Source organism: Atractosteus spatula, chromosome 13 (assembly GCF_055471065.1).
Source record: "Atractosteus spatula isolate fAtrSpa1 chromosome 13, fAtrSpa1.hap1, whole genome shotgun sequence".
In the NCBI taxonomy this organism is placed as follows: domain Eukaryota; kingdom Metazoa; phylum Chordata; class Actinopteri; order Semionotiformes; family Lepisosteidae; genus Atractosteus; species Atractosteus spatula.
In genome coordinates, this window is record NC_142718.1 from 43,565,015 (window position 1) to 43,585,186 (window position 20,172).

General features: G+C 38.3%; 2 protein-coding genes across 2 annotated transcripts in view; both read right to left on the reverse strand.

Annotated features, from left to right (window-relative positions):
• Positions 1-255: 255 nt before the first annotated feature.
• On the reverse strand, positions 256-10,230 carry hnmt (histamine N-methyltransferase). The gene is made up of 7 exons (XM_088931010.1): positions 9,982-10,230; positions 8,626-8,772; positions 6,477-6,529; positions 5,144-5,251; positions 4,398-4,528; positions 2,585-2,678; positions 256-1,443 (listed from the first exon to the last, which is right to left on the reverse strand). The coding sequence occupies exons 2-7, from the start codon at positions 8,760-8,762 to the stop codon at positions 1,088-1,090; spliced, it is 879 nt and encodes a 292-aa protein (XP_088787136.1). The 5' UTR covers positions 8,763-8,772; positions 9,982-10,230; the 3' UTR covers positions 256-1,087.
• Positions 10,231-19,468: 9,238 nt separating this feature from the next.
• The window catches only part of thsd7ba (thrombospondin, type I, domain containing 7Ba), a 162,011-nt gene continuing 161,307 nt past the window's right edge, over positions 19,469-20,172 (reverse strand). Inside the window, exon 28 of the mRNA XM_088930773.1 lies at positions 19,469-19,550. Within this exon, the coding sequence (XP_088786899.1) occupies positions 19,469-19,550 (82 nt within the window). The remainder of the gene's footprint in view (positions 19,551-20,172) is intronic.

The following is a 20,172-nucleotide window of genomic DNA, read 5'->3' on the forward strand; positions in this document are numbered from 1 at the left end:
TTGATTCTGCGGGGTACAAGGTAACCAGCTTCCAGGAGGTAAACAATAATCTCAGGCTCCTTGCATCTCCCATTTCCCAGTGGCTCAGGAATGATCCCCTGGGGCAGCACCTAAGCTGTGCTCCTGGTGCTCAACCACCCCTTATTTGTCTGTGTCATACTGTTTTACAAAAAAATAAAATAGCTCTACATGCTACCTTGAAAAAGGAAGAACTGGAGAAAACAAAACAGCATCAAGAAAAAAAACCAACTATAATCCAAGCACAGCAGTTAAGGTTTATTCAAGAACAGCAAGATTAACACAAAATGGTTTCAAAGGGATACAGATGTTTCATCGTGTTTGATCTCTTGTCTTGCAGTGGTGCACTCACTCAAACAGCTGTGCAGGTCCACACCCATTGCAACTATTACGTGCTAATGTGCAGCTCGCCTTTCTCATCTCTCCAGATTGAAAACCTGTACAAGCAAGAAGGTTCTTCACAAGATTACTATTAGACTGTTGCCTCTCATACAGAGAATTGAAATTAATTTTTAATATTTTTAGCCTTTTCTATACTGCTTCTATTGTCAATAATACCAGTTTCAGAGTCTTATACACAGCACTGGGTGAAGCCTGAAATTGGGCTATGGTGCCAACAAGAGCAGCCTTCATTACCTTCATTGAGATACTGTTAGTAAGCTTTTGTCATATGAGATTACCTTCCTAGAAGCCACACTGATTTCCACATATTTCAAACACTACAGTCACATTCACATTTTCTATTAAAATTGACAACCACTGATATTGCAGCATATTAGAAGATTACTTTATTGGGTATCATTTCATCTTTACATGACACCTATGAACCAAAAACAGAATTTGCATAATATGTCCACTTTGTCCTACCTTTTCACCATTTTTTACAACACTGTCTGTGTGAAAAATAAACATTAATCATGTTAAAATCACTTTTTATGACTATTTCAACCCTGCCTGTTTAAGTGCCTCAAAAAGTGCCTTCTGGTTAGTTACTGATGAAACATTGATAACATAGTTCAAGGAAAGGATATTTTGAAGTTAAGCATAAACACAATTGCCCCATTTGTGGTCATGGTTCAACCACTATTGCACCCAGGTTATTGTTGAAAATAATCCTTCCGTCTATCTCCATGCTGCACACAGGGTCACGGAGTAATGCCATCACTCCAGCTTTAAGATCCGGTGGGGCTGTTTTACTGAAGTTGCGCACTTCTGTGAGAAAATCAAGCAAGAGCTCTCCTTTCTCATCTCCCTCAGTAAAGCACTCTGTTATGTCCATGCTGGAGGCAAGTTCATAACTTTGGTATTTTATACCCTCTGCATCCAGATAGTCCTCGATGTCCCCAGTGGAGATGTACTGGCTTATTTCAGACTTGCACAGCTCCTTCCTGTATCTCTTCCAGAGCTCACTCCATCCACTTGCACCTTCAGTGGATAAAAGCATATTCTCTATAAAAAATCTGTGGGCAGACCAGGGTAAGCAGGGCAATGCACTGTGCGCCCACTCTGAGGCCCTGCGTCCCTACACTCAGCACTGCAAAGAACAGGGGACATTCACACCACCATCAAGTAAGTGGCAAAAATAAAGACACCAGCAGTATTAGAGAAACGGAGAATGAGTGACGCTAGATTTCAGAAAACAGAGACAGTGTTCTGAAGAGAACACGTTATAAAGCTTTAGCTGTTCTATATTACCACACAGAAAATTGAAGACAAATGAAATATGAATATTTTTTAACCAATTATTTATCAGCTTTAAATATAAATGTTTTTGAGGGTGTTTTGGGGGCAGTTCGGTGGCTCTGTGGCTAAGTATCTGTGCCTGTGGCTGGAAGGTTGCTGGTTCAAATCCTGTGGCTGGCAGAGGAATCCTATTCCATTGGGCCCCTGAGCAAGGCCCTTAACCCCAGCTGCTCCAGGGGTGCCGTATAAATGGCTGACCCTGCACTCTGATCTCAAGCTTCTCTCTCCCTGTCTGTGTGTCTCATGGAGAGCAAGCTGGGGTATGCGAAAAGATAAATTCCTAATGCAAGAAATTGTATATGGCCAATAAAGTGATCTCTTTTGTTAAAGTACTGAAACACAAAGAAGTACAAAGCTTTTCAACAAGATGATAAATAGGTAGCAATGGCTCCTTGTCCATTGTGCAATAAATTGTCCCTGGCAGAGAGCTGGCTGCCAACACCCCCATCAAGCTCTTTAAATCTCCCACTGCAAGGTGAGGAGGAGGAGAGCCGCATCTTCACGCTGACAACAGAAGGACATCTTCGATAACATATGTATCCCTTCCGCACAGCACAGTGAAAACTAGGTATAAATTAACATCTGGGGAACAGCATCTCTGTAACTCTTTACATGACATGTTACCACCCTCTTCCTTTTGAAATGTGATGCAAAAAAATTGTAAAAAATGTAATGAAAAAGTCATTAAAGAACAGTTTTAAAAAGCAGCAATTATAGCCAATTTCAATTATATCCAACCAGCCATTTGCTGCAGTAATGGCTAGGGGAATGTTCCTACACTGGGTTATGTCAATAATAAAACATATGTCTGAGGATACTGTACCAGACACTAGGATGATAAGGAGTTTTCCATTCGGCTTCAGGAGACTTCGGAAAAACTTGACCGTTGCGCCAGGATCAGACACATAATACAGCATCTACACACAAAAAACAACAAAAATGCAGATTCCTTTAATTTTTTTTTCAATTTATTATAAGTAACGTACTGGCCAAGTCTAAGAAAGAGAAATAAAAGATTGAAGTAGATTTGGTACTGAACCAGACAACACATATGTGCTCAATATATGAATTGCGCGAACATACAGTACTTAATATAAATGTTATTAAAAAATTGAAAAGATTTTACAATATATCTTAGCTAGTACAAAGCATTGTTCAACACTATAATTAAAAAAAATTAAAAACGAATATAGCCTTTTCCCCATTTATATAAACCTAAGTGTACTGTTAATACTGGTATTTAAAGACACAGTAGCTGTAGATACAGTGTCTGTTCCTACTCAGGCAGAATGCAGTTGCTACCCCTAGAGGAAGTGCCACATCAGTGCCCCTCCAATCAATATGTGCGCCACAGTAAAATTACAAAATGCTGCACACACATTTTTATACTTAATATTTTATTCAAAACCTGAATGCTCAAACGTCCAAGGGTAACATAAGTCAGATCAACAAATACTAAAGAAAAAAAGTGAAATAGGTTGATGTTTGGTGCAAGCAACTTTAGCAGTAATTACAGTCACAAGCCTTTTTTTGGCAACTACTGTACCAACACAGGCTTGGTGCAATTGTTGCCAATCCTTACGGGCGAGTTTGCTCAAGCTTTCTCTGGTGGGTAGGGGATCACTTATGGTCAGCAGTTTTCAGGTCTTCCAAGAGATTCTAAACAGGATTCAAGCCATGTTATCCATGGACATGCACTTTCTTATTCCTAAGCCACTTCAGTGCAGCTTTGGCCTTGTGCTTCGGATCATTTTCCCGTTGAAAAGTGATTTTTTGTCTAGACCATCTATCAAGACCGCAGGGTTCCCATTTTGTCATCTGCCACCTTTGTGCAAGATCACCGAGGCACTCTGTTGTGAAAGGGCAGGCCGAGTGCGGCTGCAGTGTCGGCCTGGGTGACTGGAGCACACACTCAGGGTAGGAGCAGCAGTGAACTTCCCATGAAACAGCACCTGCACTCCTTTCCAGAAAACCAGGGCTGTGACAACCACCAGACCTGTGTTCTAGATCTGAAACAAGCGTGTTGTGCGTCTCCCGCAAGCACAGACTGCAGTCAATGAAAAATATCTTGCAGGGTTAGGTGGAGGGCGAGATACTGCTGAATACTGTAGGTTCCATTAGTTTGCAGAAGCAAAAAATATTTTGCTAGTGCCAAACTGTGACTATAGTTTTCAATCAAAGTTCTTAAATTTATTATACTTATAAAACAGAGTAAAACTTCCTACATGTTTAGGAATGGAACACAATTAAGAGTTCAAATTAAACCATTAAGTGAATTACGGGCCAACAGGTGTTTGCGCCTCCAGAACCGGGACTGGGAGCCTGGAACGAGAGCTGAACCTCTTCCAGATGCCAGCCCAGGGGGGAGACACAAGGACCGACCCGCAGACACCGTGAAGTTCTTTTGCCCCACATTTAGAGTGGTTTAATTTTGATACTGGTCCACATCTTAGCTGCCCTGCTGTATTACTGCCAGGGATGTTACTAAGAGAAGAGGTTAGCTGAGAAGAGCTAAGGTGTTGTTTTGGTTGGGTCAGTTCCTTGAGACCCACTTACTGAACAGCTCGGGGTGTCCAAGCAGTATAGGACACCCCCCACAAAAACACACTGAGCAGTGCAAGGGTGGCCGCCGGAACCTGAATCATGTGAATGAAGTCCATCTTTGTGTCGACATTGTTCTCTTCCCGGTGATCTTCATATTCAGATGACGTCATCTTCCTCCAGGTAAAGCTGATGTTCTCGAGGTTAGGAGTCTTGGACACTAACACTAGGATAAGATAATGCAAAGAAATGGTAATAAGTACAGTATGTAACATATGTAGCTAAATCCCATAATAAGTTTATATGCATTTAAGTCATTTGTAAGAAGTAATTAAAAAAAAACAATGTATTTGGCTGGATAACCAGTTAATCAAAAGTTAATCAAACCAATTATGTAAAAAGGAGTACTTCATTTTTTCACACAAGTAAACAGAGAAGTTTATGGAACAATATAGAGGAACTGAAACTCTTGGATGACATTGTCTGCGACAGAGGGATTAACATGCTTTTTGCAGTTTTCTTGGCCCTTTTTCATTCCTAGAACTTATTTTAAGGATTGGAAATTACTACTATAAACCCCCAACCACTTCCGGCTTGCAATGTGAAATCAGTGTTAAAGACAGTACAGCAAAGCTGAATGTAAGGTCATGCAGGTGCAAGGTAAAGTTCATTGCAAAAGCAATGCTCCACTGTCACACATAGGCTATATCACACATCCTAATTTCTCACATCCCTTTTGTGGTGTCAGGATTTCTGTTTTTCAATGAGTGGAAAATTCATATATGCATGATCATGTTACAGGTTACAAAGACCTGGATATGAACTAGCCTAAAGGAGGTACCTTTGTAGTTGTGGATCATGCCGCCACTGGGTTCCACTACCTCGTTATTAATCAAAACTCCAGGGTGTTTCAGACGCATCTGGGAGAGTATCTGCAGATCAATTTCACCTGGACAGGAGCAGAATAAATAATACTTAAACTGTGCTGGTCACAGTAGCAAGGACAGTAGAGGAATTAAGAATCAAGGCAATGCAAATATATTCTTAAAGGAGCACTGCAGAAGAGTCTCAGAGTTCTCAGGACATTTCTCTCACAGTCATCACTCTGGGGAACAACTGCAAACTGCAAAGGCCAGAAATCAGATTTTTTCTTTTAAACTATTTTTGTGCCGCACAATAGAATGGCTTCTATTTTCAGGAAGTGAGTACTTCCAGTTTTTATTCCAGCAGGTGCTCATAGTTTCTAAGGTGATCTAAAGATTTAATTAGAATTAGGGGAAAAAAGTTTAACACTTCTATTCAGGGCTTCAAAATATCTTCAAGATACTGCACTTTGAGTCAAGCACATTTTACACCATCACATGTGAAATATATTTCTAAATCTTCAATATCATTAGGGAATTAACCAATTAACCACGAATCTTAGTCGTGAATGAAAATTTTAAGAATGTATTGATTGCCAAGCATGTGAGTACAAAATTGCATTAATAGGTATTGCTTTTCCAGCAGCCAGCCCACCTAAAAATGAATAATCCTCAGTAGCTTATGGGCCATAGGCTCCAAGAATTATAAGGAAGTGTTATTTTACAGCTACAGTAGGTACTAGGGTTATATTGAAAATGTAGAATACATTTGAAACTAAAACAGAACACTTGATTGATTTTAACTTCCACCAAACCACTTCCAAAAGGGGTAAATATTTTAGCACATAGAAGCAATCCAGTCCAGCTTACCAGCTACAGCCTAGTCCCAAACAAGATCAGACCATGAACTCCACAGCACAATCACAGAACTTTTCCTAACTAATTCTGGTTGTTCATGGAAGCCAGAGAAAGCATTCTTGGCTTTAATTAAAGAAAATATCAAGTGGACAAAAATTGTTGTGGATCTGGAAAGCAGAGCTTGGTTTTATTGACTCCAGACTAATAAATAGAAAGTCCAGTGTCCAAGGACAGTAACATTTCAAGATAGGTTTTTATCAGCCCAAGCAAAGGTCACCAAATACAGTACAACAGTTGGTACAACAGGCTGATTAAAAAACTTTTACTGATACTTAAACATTATTTGTACAGTTCCCAGTGTTATCAAGAGAAGTGTTTACTATACGTATGAAAGACACAGAATTTGTGCAATAAATATTCTGTCATTTACTACACACAAATATCCAGACTTACCTCCTCCACTGCCAATGCCCATGACATCCAGGCTGGACTTTCCATCTCCAACTCTGCACACAAAATGTGTTACTGGCGTTACATGTGTACCTTACTAAACAATACACAACACATGTCAATTTCAACAGGAGTCAGACAGAAGAAAATGTATTTAATGACTACTGTACATACAAAACTCCTCATTAGTTAAAAATACAGAAATGTCTACAATGCCAGTAGGATCGCCAGGACAGGGCACACCTTTTACAGTGCTGACATTTAATATTGTTAACCACAGGAAAAACAACCACACTCATTTTGTAAAAGTTAAGCTCCTTTCATAATTCTCAGAGCTCAGCTTAATCTTTCCATCAAAGGCTAGTTGAAAATGGCCTTAGCAATTTTGCAATCATTTTATTTTGAAACGGATATCTGTAACATTTAGCCTCTGTGTAACAAGCACAAGTTTAGGAAAAAACAGAATGACCAACTAGGTGCTGAAAGCATTCTTCCTTGTCTTTACTACCTTGTGGCTATAGTGTGCTGCAGGGCAATGTTCAGAATGAATGCTGCTGCTAATTCAGTGCTTCATAACTGAGTACTAACATCAGGCCACCAATTAGTTTGCATTACACAACGTTTTGTACTTTACACCGGTGAACTTCAGTTCATGTCAAGACCTTCTGTAAATGAATGAAATGCTGATAAAAGTGGCTTTTGTACTGCATTCCAACATTTTTTTAATGTTTAATTTTACTTTACCTTTTAATAAGGTCGGTCCTTGCTATGGTATAAAGGGATTGCTAAATTCTTTAAAGTGTTGCACAGTATGAGATTACAAGTACTGTATATTACTTTTTTGTTTTTACTAATCACTAATTTACATTAAAGTTTTGTAATTAAAAAGTCAAGTAGAAATCTGCAGCATCATTTACAGGTAACATGAAATCTGTACCATCTTAGGAGCTGAAGACCAATTCATTGGGTAGACTGTGTTTAAGAGTGCAATGCTGAGGACCAGACCCAGCAGGCACTTTTGAAAATTTTCTCAGACAGGTTTGAGATCCTCTGATCGACTACTGACAGCTCCTGATCAATCCTGTTAAACTGGACAGGCAGTGCTCCGCTGCTTTTACATTCCTAGATGACTGGCCAGCTCTCCAGTCACACAGGCCTTATTACAGCAGTGCTGGATCAAAAGAACACAACAGTTACAATCGAGAGAAGGCCATTCAAACAATCTAAGCCATTTAGTCATCAGTAGCTAATTAATCTGTGACTCTCAGCCATTTTTGGAAAGGCTTCAACAATATGGCTGATTAGCTTGTTCTTCCAGAAGCTCTTCCAGAAGACTTGTCTCCACTTGATGACTCAAACCATGACCAATGAGCCAATGCTCACACCTAGGAACTACTCAGCAGCACCTGCAGCTTGGTGAGAGAATCTACAGTGACTGTTCAGCTATTATGAAGCAGAGAATGAACTAACTCAACATCCTAGTAAACCAGTGGAGCAACGAGAACTGGGAGCAGGTTAGACATTTGTTACTTTAGCAGGTACACACAGTAAACAGCTAGATAGAGACAATGACCCAAATATTACACAGTAACAGGTGGGCAGCTGTGACTTGATGTACAGGAGAGGGCTGAAATGACATTTTGCTGTGGAAATACATCATCCCCTAAGCAGAGGAGTGCAGAGTGAGCTCTGGGATTTGCATTAATAATCCCTTTAAGCATTTTAAGAAAGGGGGAAGGTAAAGAAGGAGCACAACACTTCCACATCCATGAAACATCACTGCTGCAACAGTCCTTATACAAGCTGAAGGTCTTTTTAAAAAAGAAATGGGGGCTGGTTTTAATGTTCAGCGAATATCTGGTTTAAACTAGAACATTTCTTGTTTTGGAAAAAGCTGGGCTATATGTTTATGAAAGCTTCAATAAATGAGACTTCATACCCACATGGTATGCCAGATTAAAAATATTTTGCTCACTCACTGCTCAGTGACGTTAAAACACTAGTCTGCTTTATATTTATTAACTGTATAAACATCCATAACAATTAGTACTTAATTAAATAATGGTATTATTGTATCAATGGGTACTGGTACCATCCAATTAGAAAATGGGAACTGCTAACAATGCACCCTCCCTAGTGTAGTGTGTATTACCTTGCGAGTATATTGGGGAGAGTCCCATCAATGAAGTTCTGCATGCACTGGTGTTCAGACGAGCGATCCAAGAACAGCTGGAATGATTTGAGGTATTGGGTTTCATCGCTCACCAGACTCTCCATAGATGATGCCATTGCAGTGTTTCTGTGGGATTAAACAAAAAGAGTCCTTGAGACTTCTGCATCTTGGGAGTCTAAATCCTTCTATTTATAGTTTTCAGGTACCTCCCTGAAGCAGGATCCCATTATCTGTGAAAAACAGATCGGCTTAAGTAGCGCTTGTTTCATTTGGAGCGGCACTGGATCTTAAAGCTCTGAAAATAAATAAATATTAAGATCAAATAAGAAGAGAGCCCCCAGATGACGGAGACCTTGTTTTTCACTGCACGTTCTGCTTCAGTGTAAAGCTCTTTGGGAACTATTAATCCCTGTGCAAGCTGTTACTTACAATGAAGCCCCTTGAAATGTCATTGGATATTAAAAACAAGAGTAAGGTATCTGCTTTTGGGAGGGGGGGGGGGGGATTTTTGTTTAATTAATAACCATTTGCAGGCACTATACTGTAGTTCTAGGTAAATTCCAGCTAGGGATTATGATCAAAAGGAAACAGAATTCTCCATCTAGTTTATCGGAATAAAAGAGGAAGTGAAAAGCAAGGAGAGCCAGATGCAAAACGATCGGTCAAGCAACGTCACAGCTGGACAGGCTGGTGTCAGAATTTGGGAACAAACACGCTGCTCAATCCCCTGAGGAGAGGCCTCTTGCAAATGAGCCGGCTCGGTCTCCACAACTGAGTCCTTTTGTGAAGAAATAAAAGTGAATACTGTATTATGGCCAGAAAAGAAGCAATTATGACAGAGCAGAGGTATTTTGAGTTGTAATATCTAATAGTGCCTCTCTAGGAATTTATATGTTTTTGACAAGGACTTTAATTCAATTTATATAAGATAAACGGAAGATAACCTTCTCATTTTGTCACAAAATAACGGAAGGCATTACGTTAAACAAGTTTCACCTATAGAAACTTACTTTTGTTTGGACTATTTTTACATAATTGTGTACTAAAACGCGAACACTGATGTGGTTAAGTAGGCTCCAAAAGGACTTTGAACGTTTTCCTATTAAGGCATGTTAATCATATACAGTAATAAGGTCTGGATGGGTCAGAACAACAAGAAGAGCAAATAACAGCAAATGTTTTCAGATCTATTTTATTATCCGATCACAAAGCAAAACTAAAAAGTAAGATTAACCCATAACGTGTGAGCACGTTTGACGGTTTTACAGTACGGTGTAATTCTACGAGACGCCTTTGAACTCCCTCTGCTATTGCGATTTCTGCACAGCGACTCACCACTGTTCTTGAAGCAGAGAGAAGCAGTCTCGTAGCGGCCGCGACATGCACGAACAGCCACAGCGCACAGTTTCTCAGCTCCCCTGACGGTCCTGACCAGCTGCGCGCCGCGCACACCTTCATCCACACCTCGAGTTCATCCTGTCGCTTTTGAATGCAACTTTAAACGCACGAGCTTGGAAAACGCTGAGGTGTCGGGTGTCAAAATAGTAGATAAAAAGTTAAGAGGCTGTTCATATCTGGAGACGTAAGAAACTTATAACCCCTCCCATGCTCTGAGCAAATCGAAGTCTTGTTAAAGACGCAGGGTCACTTTTTTATCTAGGAGATCTTTTCGGCGGCATTACCTTTTTACCGATTCACATGAAATGTGTTTTTCATACGGCTATTATTTTGAAATAGTCCATATATTTTGGGAAAATAGATTATTTTATATCCTCAACACTGAACCTTAGGAAACTGACAAACTAAATGTGTTATAACTATATCACCTACAGTATAATAATAATAATAATAATAATAATAATAATAATAATAATTGCTTACACTTATATGTAAGTATAGAAAGTCAGAAAGTCACCCCGTGTATCTACTAATCTAGATTGAAAAAAAAACACTCGATGAACAGTTTCACATTTGTCTACGCATGAATACATACTGTAGTTCTTTAAATAAACAATCCGGTCTTTCTAGAGTAATTTTCAGATCTGCAGTGCGGAATGGCTGCCGTGCGTCATCCAGGTGAGGCTACATTCAGTGACGGGTGGAGTGGACTCTTACATATAAAGTGCTTTGCGTGCCTTTGGTGTGATCGGCGATATTACAGTACATACTGTACGCCCATCCATTTCTAAACACTTCTTCCAACTCAGGGTCGCGGGGAACCGGAGTCTATCCCTGCAAGCAGCAGGCGCAAGGCAGGATACACCATGGCCGGGACACCAGTCCACTGCAGGAGGAATCCCACGTAAAAAGCGGGAGAAGACGTACGCAGATAACACCCCAAGAACTAAACCCAGGGACACAGTTCCACAGAGCACCAATGCTAACCACCACCCCCCATTTACATTAATCACATTTGCAATATATTATTTGGATACCTTTATCTCTCGTCTATTGTATTTTTACATTAAATACAAACAATATCTACATGTAAGTGAAAGACTGCAAAGTATCAAATGATGCTTCTGTGATAAATTTATGGAAATCTGTGCCAAAACTGTTTTCCTTCACTGGATAATCCCACTATAAGGAATTTAATTTATATGCTAATTACAAATCCCATTGATCTCAAAGGTAATTAATTAGACTTCAAAGGATAAAAATACTGGAGTGAATGGCACTTAGCAACCATAACAACAAAACTGAGAAGTACCCTTTAAGCTCACCTGTTGGTCACTGACTCACCTTTGTCTGTCTGCTCAAATTAGAGCTTGTCTTACTCCTTTTCTTTAGAAATAAGTGCTCTCAAACTCTCATTAATATCCACCAATATTGTAAAATGAACTTTCTACCTTCTAAAATATTTCTTCTATGATGGCAGCATAACTACCTTGAAACCTGATCACCTCAGCTCACAAGAGCTACTGGTGAAATCTGGGATGGAAAACCATCAAAGAAAACCAAGATGGTGCTGCAAGTGCTGTTGGTAGAACAGTAGGTGGCGTTCTTCCCTCTGGGACAGAATTCCTGAGCCAATATCCCAGAATGGTTATTGGAGACACCGCTGTCAGAGGTACCATCTACTTGGTCATCATCCTGGGACCATGAAAGTTCCCATAGCACTGTTTGAAAGAGCAGGGAGCTTGCACAGTCTGGCCTCCACAGACTTCTAACTCAATTCCAGTAGTGGAAACATTTCTCACTTCTCCACCTGGCCTGAGCTGTGCAGTGGGGCTGCTGGTGCTACACGTCAGTGCTTCCCCTCCTTTGCTGTGTGTAAAGAGCTTTGGAACCTGGGGCTAAGGTGCTCTATAAATGCTAGGAATTTGTTATTATAATGTTCAACACACAGACATGGTAAATCGCAATTTGAAATGATACCCTTGTGTTTTTAATCAACTCTGATATTTATTTATTTGCTCTTAACAAAAGCGGCATCCAGAGTGTTTTTTATTTAGTATTACATTATGCATTATAAAAAATCATAAAAACCTTTATGGTAATTTTACATGTGCTGCTCACTGTTGCAGAGGCTCTGTTTTGTCTCTACTCAGCCCTGACACAGCACACAGGCCCAGTCTAGCCTTGCGGCTCCCTTCTTACCCTCCGCTCTCAGACTGCGGGTCCACATACTGCACCTCTTCAGGCAGCGCTGCACTCATTGCAAACTCATGTCAACAAGAAGAGCGCTGTGGCAAGGCTTTAACAAGACATTTACTTAGAAACCTCTTCTTAGTTTACATTGTTTTAAAGTAAGCCCATGATGCCACCTTATGGTCACATAACTATATTTTATACATCTTTATGGAAAGAGAGACTTACTCATGGAGTGGCTAGGATCTTGCAGAATCCTGATGAATAGGAAACTAAGATAGTGTCAACAATGTTTCTAAAATCAAAACAACAGCCTGGACCAAATAGCCTGAACCACACAGTTTCATCTACTGTATGTGTGTTTTGCCTTTTTAATTCCCACAACTATGTTAATTAAAATAAATCTCCTTCTTAAATTAACAAGTAATAAGTTTATTCCATGCTGAAAAGAGAAGAAAGAAAACACAATGTACAGTAAGCACCTTACACCCGAAGGAGGCCCCACAGCCGAAACGTTTCATTTTCTTTTTTCTCTTTTCAGCTTGGAATAAACCTATTACTTGTTCCTTTGCAGCCTATGCATACTGACGCAGCTACCTACCTGAACTTCTTAAATTAACTTCCACTATATAATATGAGAGATAAAGAGGCAATCCAAAACAATGGCTAATTGGAATTCTCAGAGGAATTATGTAAGACAAGGTCTTTGTGGTGCCAAAAGATTTAGTAAAGCAAAACATTGTTTGATTATTTTCAAATTCCCCAGTAAAAAAAATCTTTGTAACTATTGAGTACAACATTCCTCTATTAGCAGTTGATTCTCTAGAAATGTGCCCTTAAATCCCATTGCAGTGTTGAAACATGATTGAACACAATACACCTTTAGGTAGAAATTAACAGGACACTGTCTGCTCAGTCTATTTTTCCACATCATTCCCTACCAAAATAAGTGAACCTGTCAGGTCCAGGACTTTCATTTTCTCTTTACTTATAAGCATGCTTAATATTCATCAGCTTATTGTCTCTTGCCTCTTCCAAGTCAGTCAAGCCACATTTAACTTTAATAGAATCGCTCAGTGCTAATAAATGATAAAGTCTGATTAAAATGAAGATAAGTGTTTTTCAAGCTGTAGAAAGTTATGAAGCCATGTGCAGGACACAGGATTTCTCTCTGCGGGGCTCATGTGGATGAATTAATGGTGACAGGGTGGCAATATGAGCTAGCCCTTTGCTGAGGTGGCAGTGACATTCCTATTTTAATTCAGTCCTGGTTTAAATGAAATTGACATGGTTAACCACATAAATTAAATAAGAATAATGGAATCAAATGTATCTGTATCCCAAAGACCAGGTTTTATAAGAGATTGTCTCTGTAGCTCCTTGCCTGTCTTGGTAAAGCATGTCAGAATATATTTCAGCACACCAGGGGAAAATGCTTAAATCTGTGCTTAAAATTTTGCCCATGAAGCACAGAAAAGAAGTGCCAAACCTGAGCACGCCAGGTTGATATCAGACAAACAGGAGAGGTCATCTCTGTACCCTTACAACCTGCAGCAGGACAAGTTGAAGATAACAATCTGTCAAAACATTTGTATCTGCTTAGACTTTTTTTAAAATACAACTTGTTCACATGAATGCTTAACAATCATGGGGAGAGAGAAAAGTCTAATTTGTATATACAGTATGTGCAATATATGATTTCCTCATAACATATTTTGGGAGCAGTGATGATAATTTTGTTACATACAGTATATATTGCCTTTACAGTAAGGTATTACTTCTGTTATGCTTGTACTATACAATTTCTAGTTGGTGAATCACATAAATTGAAACAAAATGTTTATTTATCTTTTCAAAACATTTTAAGAAACACTATAATAGCTCTTAACCATTTTATGGTGTTGATTTTTGCAATAAGATTGAGCTGCAATTACACTATTTTGCAATAATTTGATAATACCAAAGTTCTGAACCTCAGTCAGTTTCAGTTAAACTCTGTCAGGTTTGAAAGAGAAAAGTCTGAGTGAGAGCTAACTACAGTCAAAAAGGGCCCGGGCTAGCTGTTCAAGAGAGGGTGGAGGACTGGTTAGGGTTCTGACCTGGATGGCTGTGGGACAAATCTTGGGAAACAGGCTTCTGTACTGCATTTGGACAGGTACTTCATCTCTTCTTTAGATCATTATCGTCAATAAGAACTCATCCTCAACTGACCAGCCTGGTAGAACACCCAGGCATATGAAAAATATCAAGGCCTTAACTACAAGGGTAGGCTTGCAGAGCCATCTAGTGAAAGAAATATGAATTGCATTAAGTGTTACAACCTGCAGATGTGTTTTGGTCTGATATAAATTCTATGTCTTGTAGACTTGTGAACAACTTGGGTCAGAGTTAGTGGCTCATCTGTGTAATCCTACTGACATGTAGTTAATAATGGGGGTATCAGTATAATTGTTTTAATACATGAAGATGTAAGGATCTTCTTAAAGAAAACAGATGAACACAGTTTGTAAGATTATCTGAACCCATTGTACAATTGTCTGAATACTGCCTAATGGGTTAATAGCAGAAGATCCATCCCCTCCATCCTACCACCCTCCTCCTGCTGAAGATAATTATTAAAGATCTTTCCTCAATGTGGACTAGCATTCCTATCCACCAAAATAGTGCTTTTAATTTCATTTAAATTATTCCGTTATTTGTGTTGAATAATGTTATAGGGGACTTTGTTCTGATACTCTACATTGAACAGTGCAAGAATATTAACAAAAAGCATGAAAGTTAAAATAGAGCACATTTAAGGTGAAGCAGGCTATCATGTACAGTATATATATGCTACTGTATGTCATAGCAGCAATACTATTCTGGGTGAAATGGAGAGTTACTTAATGTACATAGTAAGTATTGCAACGATTTAGCCCTGCCCTTGTTCTTCTGTCAGTATAACTGGACTAAGCCCAGATTTGTCAGTGTGTCATTGGCCTTCCTCCTGTTGTCATCAAACCTATTTCAGGCAGACCCTGAAGTCCAGAGTCTCAAGGTGATATTGTAACATTTTTTGAAATTGACCAACAGGGTAAGAAGGTTTCACTGGGTCCTTCAATATATCACCTTGCAGAAGATGTACCCCCTTACTGCAGTTCCAAACAGCCAGTTCTCCAACTAGCATCTACAAAATGTCCCTGAATTCACACAGTTTGGATATGAAGACAGATGTGTGATCTTCTTCTCCATCTGCATGTTGACTCCCTAGGAGGCCCCATCTTCCAGCATACTGACACCGTTGGTGATGTCATCTCGAAGTCACTGGCATATGATGGGTCTCTTGCGCTGTTATCCATCAGGCTATGACAGATTTTAACCCAGCAATATCACACATAAACAAGTTTTGTGGGTATGTCAAGACATTCAAAAGGCCAAATGCAGGATGACGCTATTTGTACCCCATACATGTACAAATAGTGAATGGGTCTAAATGGGTCAGGCACAGCTGCAGCAGGTGCAAAGAATCGCTTGGCATTGTTATGAGGCACAAACAGGAATCCAGATGGAACTGCATGGGTATGGAACCCAAAATGCAGCTTCTTAGCACAATATGAGTAGGAAATGAGCAGTTAACTGACTGTACTCTGAACACATTAGAGAGATAGATGGAAAAAATGCACAGGCAAAAATGATAGTGTATGTCAGTTGTCATTCCCCAGTAACATGGTTTGCAACTTTACTGTATATTCCATTAAAACAGGGAGAAATTCTCCCAGCTGCCAAACAAGAAAGGGGATCAGATCGCTTTTATTTCACAGAGTATCACAATTTATTTGCATTTTTTTTCTATAATGCATTCATTTAAGTACACACAGTTGTAACATAAATTTTACAGTAACAAAAGAAATCACCCATAAAATTTCCAGGCTACTCAGTGTCCAGAGAGACTTAACAAACCTTTTTGGAAGATGCACTGTAAACCTAATGAACTCAGGTTGTGAGGACAAAATTACAATGAAGTTCAAAAGCTTCAGAATTGCTTTCACAATTTCCCTAAGAGTGTATACACTGAAACATTCAGTAAAACAAATGTTTAAAAACAGAAGAAAATGTTCTAAAGAAAACATACAGTACAACTGCAAGGCCACATTTGGATATAGTTGGAATTAATGATGATCTTTAGAATTATTACACACAGGGAACTGATAACTGATTACCTTGGGTTACTAGTAAAGCAAAATTGTTTATTGTAGCTTAACAGAGAATAACAATAATAAACCTATAAATGATGAATATACTGTAAATGCATTCTAATTTAAAGATGTACTTATGCATGTGATACAGTATGTATCACAAAATGACTTGAAAAAGCAAATTGACTGTCATAGAAAAAAAGAAAAAAATATTACTGTAACAATCCTTATAACATGGGGACTTCTGAAACATTCATTGATTTTTTTAGTTTTTCATATTTCAACAGACCAATCAAAATTAGCCTATATATTGGAAATGGATTGGTATAAACTGGATGTCAAAACATAGCTAAAAGAGGAATAGTCAACAAAAGCTATTAATATATACAAATCATTCTCAACTTTCTCAAGAAAATATGACTCTACTCCTCCCTGGTCTCCGAACTCTTCTCAGTACCATCCAGCCCATTAGCCCACATCTGTATGTACTCTGGACTTTCTCAAGAGCAAAGGTTTGAGTGGAAATGATCCCCATAATACCAGCTTCTCAGAAAAATCACTTTACTGAATAAGTGTTTTCTTTTGAAATGGAGAATGATGTTTTGTATATTTTGTATATTTTATCTGTGGCTGGCAGGTTTTCAGTAACTTTGGTAGGTGACTTCATATAGTATAACAGCATCTGTAGAATTATATAATGTAAAAGCTGTAAGTTAATCAAATGTACAAACTCTTTTCACTGATTATAACCACAGAAGCATAAGGTTCAATTGTAGATGGACTGACTTTTGTGTTGGTAAATATCGTAAAGCCTAAAGGACAGCAGTTCATATGTATTTAAATGTTATGTTACTGTATATGATGTATGTTTATTGATTGCAAAAATATATCTCCCACACTACAATAGTACATGCTCTGTTGCTAAACCAAAGGAGTCAGTAAACTCAGCAGTATTATGCATGTGTACACATTTAGTAGGTGCCATGGTCGGAAATCAATAACATTCTGTATTTTGGGAATCAAGTAACCACTTGCAAAGCCTTGAATGTCTTCTTGTGCATTTTTGAAGAACATGCAAATAGTCTGTTTGGTAAATCTACAGGTTTGTGCAAGCAAAGATTCTTACAGAAAATAGGAGCTGACTGAACAGTAAATTACCTCATGGCGGACACTGTGGTTTCAGGAACAATTTTCTACTCCACTAGACAGAAAATATTCCAGGTAATAGCCTTCTCTAGAAAGCAGAAAACTTCAGCCTGGAAGATTGAAGTTACAGGCCCTGTTACACAAACTGATGAAAATCTTTCAACGACGATGATCTCCTCATATTCAGGTTGGGAAAAAAGGAATTGCACTGATATCTCATCTGTATTCAGGATTCAGGATTCAGAATTTGTATTTGTCACTTTGGAGAGCAAGATCTTTAAAACAGATTATTTTAAAGCAAAGGTATTTTGATAGGCAGCAGTTACTTGTGGTATCAAACATTTTTTAAGATTTTCTCATTTTGTCTCTCTCCTATGCATAATTATAATTGAATTCAATACTGTAAAGATGAAACTGACATTTATCATGTAAAATTAACAATCCATCTCTACTTCAGACACAAAAGTGGCTGAAACATTCTATGAAGGGAATCTAACATACAGTATGTTGAATACAGTATGTTTTACAATCCTAGGTCTATTGCTAGTTTTTGTTTACCAAAAACAGCTTATCTGCAAATGCAGCATCTGCTTTTCATTTACAGTGGCCTAGATACTAGATACATTATTATACATTTGCACTCAGGACTGAATTATGTGTGTGCAGATTTTTTGTGTGTTGTGGCTTATTGTAAAAACTCACTGCCTTTATTGGTCCTCAAAACATATCTCAATTCAGTTAAATTTAAGGCAAAACTGAAAAAGAAAAAAATAAAATCTAAAATATCAGTTAATTCTAGTTGGGACTTTGCCTAAAAATCAGCTTAGGATTTCGAAATCAAAAGTACTCTTTAATGGCAAAATGAACCTTTTCTATCACAGTAATGCATTTTAGGTAGTTGACTCATTACATATAAGAAAAGGGATGATAATGAGAGATATGGATATATTTGTGCTTCAGAGATTTACACACAGAAGCTGGTATATTGTGGATTTTACTTCAGAAGAAAGTAGTTGTACTTAGATCTGACAAACGGCAAGCTATCTTTACTTCCTGTTCTGCTCCTGGATCTACTGTAAGAGGAGACTTAGGCTACAAAACATCCTAGGATCATTCTTATTTGTGATAGATGGGATTGCCCACTGTCCTTCCTTTCACCTGTACAGTATTTAGCACATTAGTAACACATTTCATGAGAAGACACCAGCAGGCCTGGTTTTGGCATTTTGGGATTAGGAACCAGAAGTACAGACACAACCTAAAAAGTTATCATTGAAAACACAGTTTCACAGCAAATTTCCTTGCATTACAATGTAAACACTAGAAAACCGGTAGTTTGATCTGAAAAGAAAAAATGAACAAGCACTAATATAGTGCATAATGACACACTTCAGCTCGGCTTGTTGTTTAAACTTTCCTAGCTTGTGTATATTTTTGTTTGTTTCTTGTTATACACATTAATGCCACAGTGACACAGTGCCTTTGACAGCCTTATTTTCCCTCTTCTAAATTCATCTAAGGCAAATGTTAGACGACTCCGCCTGTATAGGAACAAGGACTGACAAGTCCTGTTAACACCTGTGAATGCCAGTATAATGTCTGTGGTTGCTGATTCAAAAACTTGTCCTCATGATTTGGTATACAAAGTTTTACTTACCATAAAATGAAACTTTAAAAAACAACTGTTTTGTACACTGGTTGAAAATATAATAATGTCTTTTAATGGACACAGCTCAACTGCAAAGAAAGAGTATCCCTTCAATTTTAGTAAAAATCCTTTGTACATTGAAAAATGTTGCATAATTTTTTTAAAATGTCTGCTTGTTTTCTTGGGATTTTGTGCATTTACTCAACTAGTTAGAACTGTTCTTGAGGTCGTGATGTTCAGGCTTCTGTGTGGAACCAATCAATTACATATCCAGGTCTCCATCATAGGCTAGGGTCAGAGGCTTCTGCTGTGGGGTTGCACTTGTGTTCTGTTTAGGCTTTTTGCTGTAAAAATAAGATAGTAGGTCATTATACATGTCATGTATATATGATATCTTTGAACATTAAGTTTCCATTGACTCTTAACTCATTTAGTTATTCATTCATTAAGTGATCCATTATACTGAAATTATCTTAAAATATTTTATGAGTTCTCTGGGACTGGCTCGTTCATTCATTTATTGATGAAGTAACCAATGGTGGCAGCAGCAGTACGAATTCTGAATTTTGCAGAAACATTTTGTCTGCTTACGTAGAAGAAAATGTTTCCATATTTATTAGGCAGGCTTCACCATGCAAACATGAAAATGACACGAAATGTATGGTAGAGTAAATGCAACCAAAGCTTATCAGGAAAATCTTATACTGGCCAAGTCAATCTACAGATTTAAATACAACTGATAACCCATTCCACATGCTCAAGAAAAATACTGAAGTTGGAACACACAAAGAATTGGCAAACTACCTCAGGTGATTGCACAGAGTTTGGTAAGCTCAGTACCTCAGGCAGTATTGTCTCAAAGAAAATTAAATGTGTAAATGGCATTACACAAAAAGAAAACAAACATCATCTGATACTTATCTAATAATCTCATGATCACAAATACAAATTGCTTGCTTGACTGTA

What these genes read in the sequence shown, in the direction of transcription:
- hnmt (XM_088931010.1), bottom strand. Translation starts at nt 8,762, where the DNA reads ATGGCATCATCTATGGAGAGTCTGGTGAGCGATGAAACCCAATACCTC. An exon ending in GGGCATTGGCAGTGGAGGAG is followed by an intron (nt 5,252 to 6,476) that starts GTAAGTCTGGAT and finishes GCTCCTGTCCAG; the next exon opens with GTGAAATTGATCTGCAGATA. An exon ending in CATGATCCACAACTACAAAG is followed by an intron (nt 4,529 to 5,143) that starts GTACCTCCTTTA and finishes ATCTTATCCTAG; the next exon opens with TGTTAGTGTCCAAGACTCCT.